This window comes from Hermetia illucens, chromosome 2 (genome assembly GCF_905115235.1).
Source record: "Hermetia illucens chromosome 2, iHerIll2.2.curated.20191125, whole genome shotgun sequence".
NCBI classification, from domain to species: domain Eukaryota; kingdom Metazoa; phylum Arthropoda; class Insecta; order Diptera; family Stratiomyidae; genus Hermetia; species Hermetia illucens.
Genome location: NC_051850.1, coordinates 189314491 through 189325199, shown reverse-complemented (window position 1 = coordinate 189325199; position 10709 = coordinate 189314491). Strand labels below are relative to the sequence as shown.

The 10709-nt window shown below is 41.7% G+C and overlaps 1 protein-coding gene across 1 annotated transcript; it reads left to right on the top strand.

The window, feature by feature from the left end:
- The first annotated feature begins 4689 nt into the window (after nucleotides 1-4689).
- Nucleotides 4690-5302, top strand: LOC119648752 (39S ribosomal protein L36, mitochondrial). The gene is made up of 2 exons (XM_038050576.1): nucleotides 4690-4805; nucleotides 4865-5302. Exon 2 carries the CDS (start codon nucleotides 4867-4869, stop codon nucleotides 5254-5256), a length of 390 nt encoding a protein of 129 aa, XP_037906504.1. The 5' UTR covers nucleotides 4690-4805; nucleotides 4865-4866; the 3' UTR covers nucleotides 5257-5302.
- The last annotated feature ends 5407 nt before the right edge of the window (nucleotides 5303-10709 follow it).

The following is a 10709-nucleotide window of genomic DNA, read 5'->3' as shown; positions in this document are numbered from 1 at the left end:
GACGGGACTATAATCATATATATATATTTAAAATATCGTTTCTTATGATAGTTTAAATCGCATATATTTTTTAAAATATAAGATAATTTGTCCGCAATATATCTCAATTAAGGGGGTCACCCCGTATGAAGGCTGTTTTTATTCGCCTTTTTTAGATTTTTTTTTGTGAAGAACTGGATAAGAATACAAATGTGAATTTTTCACTATATGTTTACTAATATCTTGAGCATGCGTAGTAATTTTTCCAGCCCGATAGCATAGTTAATTATTCAAATACAGAGCAATTTATGCACCCATCACCAAAAAAATGTTTTTCTGCTGCCACGCTAGAAGGCGCTGTGATCATCTTAGAGGAAAATGAAAACGGCATTTTAACTTCTTTCTTTTTCTTCAGCCTTTGTCCCGTTCATAAGCAGGGTCGGCCTGTCGTCATCGGTTTCGCCATTTAGCTCTATCGAATGCCTGATCTGGGTGCAATCTTGAGGCTTTTAAATCCCCACCCAACATATCAAGCCACCGTTGTTTCGCCCGGCCTTTTGGTCGTTTACCATCGGCACTTTAACGTGCGAAGTTAACCACAGTCCATAAACTAGGAATATTAAAAAATATTAAAAGCTAAATTTTTGGTGCCGTGTTAAACTTTTTTTTTATGAATTTTCGCGTTTTTTCAAGGCTTCTTTGATGAATAAAAAAAAACTACCGAATGAATCGCAATTACCCTAGTTTGCGGACCGTAGAAATATGATCTAAATAAGTCCTGAAAATTTCAAAGAATTTCTTTAGGTAGATTTTGGGCTATGGTGGCACCAGATTTTCAACATGCAGTTTCAATAAAAACGCATTTAAAAAGTAGAATGCGATTTTTAACCATAAAATCTTAACTGACCATTAATCTGCTATATCTACTCCATAAACCTTAGGTTTCTTGAAGAAACACAAGTAAAGCCTTGGCTTCAATTCTTATGATTTTAGTGACGTCATACGAACGTCATTTGGACTGATAAATATGCGCTTTATTACGGCAATCAACATAAACCTGGCATGTGACATTTTACTTGTTTAACACTGTAATCTCCGAACTACTGCGAATATCAAAAAATGACTTTGTCTATATATTTCACACTATATCTAGATACAATTGATGCCAAAAAAAAATCGGTTCCTCAGATCCGCCACACGGGATGACCCCTTTAACACGTTCACTGCGGGTTCGAGGCAAACTAACTTTTTCATCCGCCTAACCAATTTTTTTGCGAATAAGCCTTCTTTAGAGTTGAAATGACATTGTCTTACATTTATTAATTATGTTCGAATGGATTAAAATAATTAATGAACGTCACCCTGTCGTCCGCCGCCCCGGAGAACAGTATTATGCGGTCAAACCCGCAACATTTGATTTTTTTTTAAGTATCTAATTCCACAACGTACAGTTACTGAACCAAGTTATTACAGTATTTCTCGGTTAATTGCGTCCCTTTTAATTGATTATCCCTTTTTATTGCATTAAAAGTAAGAGCAAATTTTTGTCCTTAAGAAAATGTCCACATGTCTTCCCGCTTAAATGCACAGCTAAAAATTGGTTGAAGAAATCGTAATAGACTTAAATGAATATTAGTTGTAATACAGAAAACCCAACAAATGTATATGGCATCACTGAAATGTTGTTTTATTTCTGTCAAATGTGTCACTTAAGCTTCCAGCGTTTATAAAGATTCTGCAAGTTCATAAAGCAAGTTAGGTGTTTAAATTTCTTGTGAAATAACGGAAAAATCTAAAGTGTACCTACTTTAACATTTAAGAAATGTACACATGGTGATAATATCTAAAGTGCAAAACTTTGCATATTTTTCAGAAACGAATGAGTCCTAATAGACACGTAACCTTATCTTTAAAACAAAAGATGCAAATCATTAAGGAAATCAAGTGTAAGGAAAAAACCAAACAGGAAGTGTGTGTCAAATACAAATGCTCAATGTCTACGATCAATAGAATTATCCAAAATGAAAAAAACATTTTAGAAAACTCCAAAATGCATAACCTGTCAAGCAAGCGAATTAGAAATGGTGCATGTTACGATGTTGACCGAGCTGTTTCAATTTGGTTTGATCAAATGAGAGCATCGGGTGCAATCATTTCAACAAATATGATTTTGGAAAAATCAAAACAGTTTGCTGTGACATTGAACAAGGATTTTAATCCCACTACCGGCTGGCTGTGGCGCTGGCAGAAACGTGAGGGAATATCCTTGAAAAAAATTCATGGAGAAGCTGCCTCTGCCGATTCGGAAAGTGCAAATAATTTCATCAACACACTTTTCCCGAATTTGATTGAAGGTTACAAATCATCAGATATATTTAACGCCGACGAGAGTGGTCTGTTTTTTAAAGCTTTACCGGTATCAACCCTAAGCAGAAAAGAAAGTCATAATAATGGATTTAAATCGTCAAAAGATCGTTTAACTTTGCTTTTCATATGTAATGCCACCGGTGATTATAAAAAAGTAATTATCATAGGTAAACCGAAAAATCCACGCTGTTTTAAAAATAAAATTGTGCCTCTTAAATACTATCCCCACCAAAAAGCGTGGATGACGAGGGAAATCTGGGAAAGTATTCTAATCTCTCTAGACGAGGAGATGGCCAAACAAAACCGTAAGATTATTCTGTTCGTGGATAATGCTGCATCTCACAAAACAACAAAAATTCTGAAAAACATTAATATTCAGTATCTACCGGCCAATACTACCTCCTTGATCCAACCATTGGATCAAGGGATAATACACTCTTTTAAAGCGTATTATAGGCAAATTATAATACGAAAACAGATTTCTGCTATTGAAAGTGGAAAGACTATTGGAGAATTTGCGAAATCTATAAATATTTTTAATGCATTGCATATAATTAAACATGCTTAGTGGTTAGTCAGACCATTGTCTATAACAAGGTGTTTCCAAAAGGTAAATAATTTCAGTAAGTTGTGCGTTTGAATTAGCTAAGTATTATACTTTCAGGCTAAATTCATTTCCGAATGTGACGCAGCACCATCTGCAGAAAATGAGCAGGAGGATATCATTGAAACCATCAGTGACTTATCAGGGGATGAATTCGACAACTACATCCGTTGTGACGACAATTTGGTGTGCTGTGGACAACTTACAGATGAAGAGATAGTAAAAGAAATTTCATTGGAAAAGGAAGACAATGAAGACTACTCCGATAGTGCTGCAGAGGATGAAATTCCTGATGAAATTCCTAGTCTTCCGAATGTGCTAAATTCCCTAACCGTCCGAAAGTTTTTATTGCCTCAAAATGAGTTCATACAGGAGCTGGAAAACATTGAGGAATATGTTTATAAAAACTATTTGAAAAAAATTACTCAGTCGAAAATTACTGATTATTTTAAAGAAACTCCTTCCTCAGAATGAAATTTTTGACGCATTCTCCTTTGTTTTATTAGATCTTCATATCCATTTCTGTGATTTTTGAGTTCCTTTATTTAATATGAATTTTTATGTCTTTGAGTTTTTAAATTTTTTAGTTGAAAATTAATGATTTGTTATTGGATTTCTTTCCTTTTTGTTTATGTTAATTTTTTTCATAAAATAAAATAAAACAACAAGAAGTGAGTTTACTTCAAATCCAGTGACCTTATTGAAAATGTTGTTTATTGCGTTAGACACGCAATTAACCAGGATTTCCGTAATTGCGTTAGGTACGCAATTAACCGGGATTTCCGTAATTGCGTTCCCCGCTTAAGAGGGTTGAAATTAGTGAAATTTTGCTGGATCAATTAACCGGGAAATACTGTATTTAGAAATGTGAAGGAAAACCTGGTCAACCCTTTTAGGAAGCCGACAAAAGGAGTTCAAAGAAAGAACGTGGTCAATTGATCCTTCTCGGAGCCTAGAGAGGACAGAACTAAACCTTTTAGAGGGCCTGCAAGGCAGGGGCCTTGGGTAAAGTAAATATGACCTGGACGTCACCGTGTCGTTCGCCGCAGTGGAGAACAAAAGACGGCTGACGTCACCGTGTCGTTCGCCGCAGTGAACGTGTTAAATAGAAATTGGTCCAGTGCAAAAACCGTTGAAGTCATTATGACCCTATAAGACAAAAAGCTGCCATATTCACTTCGGAAACGAAAAGGTATTCCCCGAACGCTGTGCAGTGTATTAAAATTATTTCAGAAGATAGTGTATGCTCACAGAGGACATCACAGAATTTCAAGCCATACGAATAATATTGTATTCGGGCGGCTTAGAAGTAGTCGTAATGGAAGGTCGCGGTTCAAATTTTATTGATGGCAAAGAGATTTGTATCGCGGCAGTTGGTCGAAAACTAATTGAGTCAACTGTAAATTGAGTCAAATGAGGGTAATAATCACGGGCGAACGCAATGCTTACCACATTTCCTTCCACAGTGTGCTGTAGTCCTGCAATGTATTGTTATAGCCACACCATCGATTACTATTATTATATAAATCATATTCATTACTTAAAGATTCAGCGGTCATTGGTTTTGAACAATTTCTCTTTCAATACATCAAGACTTATAGTTGAAGCAATTGAATGCGGTTTAATTGGCGCAAAACTTACAAGAACAAAAGAATCTCCAAAGCAGCCGCTAGCATTGGCATATCTATCAAAATTACCTGCATAGCTCGAGTAAACGAACTACTAGAATCCAGCTATGGGCCAAGGTACAGAGACGAGTTTAGTCTGTGTACACTGGCTTTGAGCGAAATGTCAGAAATAAGTCAAAATAGTTTTGAGGTTAAAGCGGCAACTCTGCTGTCATAACTGGGTAGAAGTAAGAAAAACACAATAAGTTAATATAAACATAAAACCGTATATTTCTCATAATTACAGAAATGTTAAAAACGTTGGTACAGAGATGGGCGCCGCTCCTAACAGCCCAGTCCCGGATTTTATCATCTCTAACCAGTCTAAGAAGTTTCCACTGCTTAACCCCTCCTGTAGGCAGCCTGCGATCCTTAACTCCGAATAGCCAGATCCCTATGGAACCGATTGCCAGCAGCCTTCTCCGCCCAACCGTACCTCTAGTGGAACAAGTTGCTGGTTTCAAAGTGAAAGGTCGGCTGAGGAGACGTTGCAAAGATTGCTATTTCGTTATCCGACAAGAGAGGCTTTATGTGATATGCAAAACCCATCCCAGACACAAGCAAATGGCCATGAAGCAGCGCGACTACAAGTCCTGGATTCTAACTCATGCGACACAGTCGAAAGTGAGACCATATTAGTAATAAATTGTAAAATGTACTGAGTAATAAAAGGTTAGAATAATGACGGTGAATTTCATTGGCTACCAATCGTGGACTACTGCAAAAGGCAAGGAATGATGAGAGGGGGGGGGAAGCGAACCATCCACTATTAGGAAGAACTCCATGTCATTTTCCCGCGCAAAGGATAACTGAGTGGACGTGGATTGGATCGAGGATCGAGGCGTACGCTTAAAGGCCTGTCACCTACGGATCGCTTCCAGCATTTTCGAAAATACAAGCTCTGCACAACTGTCTGACGGGTGGTAATTTTGCGTCATCTTGCTCTTTGAGAGAATGCAAAAAGTGCTCCAGTAAACACAACACACTGGTTCATTACAACCCCCGGACGGGGGCCGAACGCAGGGTCTTGCGAAAGACAGCTTGAGTCGAAAGGCGGCAATGAGAAAGCTCCTTTAGCCGTTGTTAGCAACGATAAAGCAAACGAGAAACTAGACACTATGTGTTCCTCAGTACAGCGTTAGTTAATCTAAAGGGATGAAACTACAGTTAGCTGTCGAGGGATCTTAGATTCCGGCTCTAAAGTCACCATCGTGTCAGAGAGACTATTGCGGAAATTAAGTATGCCACTAGCATGTAATTCAAGACCAATCCGGCTGCAAGGAGTTGGACATTCTAGGATAGAGACATTCTAAGATAGAAGGGTTGGCATCGAATTCCAGTCAGCAGTGACCAGTTATTCAGCGAGAATAGAGGCAATTGTTTTTCCTCAGATCGTGGCTGAACAACCGTCGTGGAGCTTTGATGTTTCTTCGTGGAATATTCCCAAAAATATCAAATTATCAGACGCAATGAATGGCGCCAACAGTTTTGCCACGTATTCCAAATTAATCACTCCTGTAGAGGAGCGTAGGGCAACCAAAAGGACCCTTGCGTCCAATATAGCAAGAATCATCGATCCACTTGGCATGGTGGAGTGGTAATTGTTGCAAAACTCTTCCTTCATGAGTTGTGGGCACTTCAATATGATTGGGATATGGCCCTCCTATTGTAATATAATATTTAAGCGTCTTCATGCTTCGCATTCGGACACAAATGCTCACCTTTTCCACTTCCAGTGAGACTTTCAAGGTTACAAGTTGACCATTCTTCGGTTGAGCGAGATTAAATGGTGGGATGCGCCCCTCCCCCTCATGGCATTGTGATCATAATGGGTGACCTGAATACCAAAGTGGGGTCTGACAATATTTTACTCGGACATATGAAGTAAAATAGAGTCCCTGCACTGCCTCATCTTTTATGAAACCTTTTTCTTGCGCAAAGCCTGAAATAAGTACAGTTGAATCTCAATTGATAAGTGGCGTTGAAGCAATTACATTGACCACAACGAAATGGAATAAGCCACCATTTAAATCGCTCCTTCTTCAGAGGGTACTCAAGCCATAAGTCACGTTCTGTGAAAATTTCGCCAGACCCGTCTGACTACGGAATAGTGGAAGCTGTTTGATGGACATACAGGTATTTAAGGGGCGCGCTCGAACTTAGATACCGTGAAAAATCTTAGGGAAATATAGGGTAGGGTTCACCACTACAAAATGAGAATTACTATTACTTTATTCTGGGTAGCGGAAGCGAGGAAGCTACCGCAAATAATAATGATCCTCTGGCCCATGTTTTCAAGCATTGTAAAGCCACCGCACTTCATCTGTGCAATTATTTACCGCAGCTGCAGCAGTTTCTGCAGAGCCGCTACTTACACCTTTCGGGAATCTCTCTCACGTCTCAGTGAGTGCAAAAAATTTTCTTGAAGGTGCCAGTTGGAAGCGTGTTTATCTGCTTCTTGCTATCGTAAAGGTATTGCCCAAAATAGTCCTTGAACGTATTGAAGAACACTGACGGAGATTAGGTTGGTCTTCGCTCTGGATTCTCCAGTATTGAGGACGCTTGTGTTAGCGCAGCGTCAATTTCGCCGCAGATATCCTGGCTGTCCGACACCAACTGGGCATTTGGCCACTCGCCATGAAGAGGCTGGGACAACACGAGAGATCCCCAAGGCTGTCCGCCCCGGAGCAGCCGTTCTGCTGAGAATATTGTTGCTGTTTGCCCAAGATGTCGAAAAGGCGCCCGGAATAGCGACCAGACGACGTGTCACGCCATTGAGCATTAGCCGGCCCGCGCAGAATTTTGGTGGAAAATGATGCTCCCTTACAAAATGCAGACAGTCCATCAGCTGTTTGCTGTCGGCCGCCAAAGGCGTCTAATCTACACTCAAGTCATCCTGAATCTCAACGAAGAGGAGGAACATTTTTCACCAAAAATTGTCATGAGCCTCATGCTCACCTCCATCTTAGCAGTTACGTGAATAAACAAAATAATCATCTCTGGGGCATCCAAAATTCGTGTATCACCCACAAAGAGCCATCACACCCGCTCAAAGTTTCTACATGGTGTGCTGTTTACGCTGGAGGAATCATCGGTCCATTTTTCTTTGAGAAAGCCGGGGGCCAAATGACGGCAGGAGGAGGCAGGAAAGGAATATTTTCCCTAGGTTTGCAATTATAATGCTCCTTCTACTATTTAAGGAGGAAGATACGGTCGAAACAATACATTTTTTTTACGGGCAATGCATATTAAATGGAAATAGTACAATATTATAGAATTACAAGTTAAGAATAGAAAATAGTTATCGTTCCGATGCATATCCGAAAACGAAACTATGTGGCTTCTCCTACTACAATATATTTTTATAATTTGTAAATCGATATTTCGAGAGCTACTTACCCTCTTCCACAGCTAAGCTTAAGCTATTAAATCATTGGAAAGGTTTTTCTGTGTTTAAATAAGAAAGGTTAAAGGTCAAAGACACATATGTAGGTACAAATTATAAACAGTAAAAAGGTCCACATACGGGTAAAGATGATCTTCTTTTTCTTCAGCCTTTGCCCCGTTCACAAGCGGGGTCGGGTCGTCGTGATCGGCTTCGCCATTTGGCTCTATCGATGATGATCTTATGATTTGTGCGTTAATGACCACCAATTGTGGGTGGTGCGTTTCCTATATTTGTATTCTCACAGTTCAAGACGGACACTGGAGCTAGTCGGTCACGACCAAGCTTCAGCCCTCAAGATCAACGGGAAGGAAAAACCTACAATAAAAGTTCGCTAAAAGTTCCACTCTTGGCGATGGTAAGCTATTAATATTTCTACTTTTATCATTTCAAACCTCAACTTTTAGCTCTAAAAGCTAAAAAAAGAAAAACAGGATGAGCGAAGCACCCACCGGCTCCAAACGCCGGAAAAGTAGCGGAGGCGCCACCGATGACGCCCCAATCAGCGAAGTCCTGAAGGGTGACATGGAGTTGAAGTCCTCCGTGCCATCCGAGGACGAATCCGAGTACGCGACGGACTCCGACAGTTCAACCTCGTCATGCGCCAGCGCCTCGGCGGTCGAAATTCAAAATTTTGTACGTGTCAAGAAGGAAAAGCGCGCTCTAGCTTCCAAGCTACGCGCTCGGGAAATGGAGGTGGAATCACTCCACGCAATCATCCGCGACCTGCAGCAGCAAGTCAACGCCCTGAGAACAGCGAAACCCGGCAACTGGACCGCAACGGCAACTCCGGCACCAAGGACGACGTCCATTCCGAGACCCAGCATCCCAGCACCTAAAGCAGCCCACCCGAGGCCATCGAGCAGCAACACCGCCACATCAGTCAACTAAGCCGGCCAACCGCAACACCACCTCATCCAACAACAACGCTTCCAAAGTGAGTAGAATTCCCCCCCCAGTGACTTCTCATCCACAAAGAGAACTCTTCAAAAATCGCTGCCCCATGATTTCCTTATTAAGAAATCTGGTTCCGAGTCCCACCAAATCCTCGTTAAAACCAAAGAGGAGTTTAATAACACCAAAAAACTTCTGGTCGATAGCAAGACCAAGTTTTACACGTACACGCTCCCTAGCGAGAAAACAACCAGCCTCATCATCAGAGGCCTGGATCGCACCTTTTCCCCCCAAGAAATTATGGACGACCTGCACGACCAAGGCGTCCATAATATCCTCTCGGTAAAGCCATACCAAACGACCCGTGCCAAGATCGAAAACCGCACGCTCGATTTTTAGCTCATCACCTTTGATGCTACCTTCGCCGAAGAGCAGCTCAAAAAGGTCAGAGCCGGCCAAGGGACCATTGTCCGTTTCGAAGAAATTCGAAACAGACAGCTACTGCAGTGCAAGAACTGCCAGAGAATTGGCCATGCCGCGCCAAACTGCAATCTTGACTACCGCTACGTGAAATGCGACCAAGTGCATCCACCAGCGGCCTGCCCCAAAACGGCTGAAGAAAAGCTGAAGTGCGTGAACTGCGGCTCAAACGAGCACCCGGCAAATTATCGAATTTGCCCCACCTTTACCCTGGTCACGTCTAAGCGCAACGGGCAGAGACGTACTCGCACACCTCAACCACCACAGAAACAAACACCTCGCCCAATCAATACTCCCTCCTTCGTACGTCCATCAGTGTCGTACGCAGACGCCACACGCACCCAAACGACCTCCTCGACACACACCGCCAGATCCTCTAACGCGGTACCAGCTAATGTTAACATGAAGCAGTTGTTCGACATGTTTTCCATGATGGTCAGCTCTCTAACCTCCAACAATGGACATTAGATTTATAGAGCTGAACATCAACTCAATCGTTGGCAGAGCACACCGGCACGAATTTGAGCTATTAAGACACAGTAGGTCCCCGCAACTCATCCTTGATCTCCTGGAGCGCGGCGACGTGTTCGATGAAGAAGGAAGAGTCATCCCCTACGCAGGCTCCTATTCCCCTTCACAATACGTGAAGCCCAAACCATGAACGCAGCAAACGTCTTTGGACAGCAGCAGAGTGGTAAAAGTTTTTGAGAATTTCTAATGACCATTTTTTATTTCTTTTTACAGGACTGGATATCTTTTAGGTACCTTTTAGTGACAAGCGTGGATAGTGTTAAGTTTTTCTGAGTAGAAAATAGATTTGTTTTTTGAAGAGTTTTTTCAGCAGAAATGGTAATGGAGACGAGGGCCCAGAAAGCCCCAGAGGTCCGATTACTATCGGACCAAACCCAAGAAAAGAGTCTAATCGCCAGTCTGCAACGCAGTCTGGAAGAAATTAACAAGCAGCTACCCGCTGCAAAAATTGAGATAGATGAGCAGCGGAAGCAGAACGAGGGTCTGACAGCCCTCATCAAGAGCTTGCAGGAGTCAATAGACCTGCAAAGCCGGTAGAAGAAAGAAAACGGCAAGGGTTTACGTATCGAGAGTCCACAAGTGTCGGACTCTGAAAGTAACTCCTCATCGGAAGAGGAGATGTCCACCGACAACACGGACAACACCGCCACCGAGGAGGAGAAAGATGTGGACTTTCCACACCACCGAAACCAGTGCCATCTCTTCCGCCCATTTTTAAAAAAGCAGTAGTGAAGTCCCCGGA

Bases quoted from the DNA above. Each gene is read 5' to 3' on its own strand.
- LOC119648752 (XM_038050576.1), top strand. From the start codon at position 4,867: ATGTTAAAAACGTTGGTACAGAGATGGGCGCCGCTCCTAACAGCCCAG.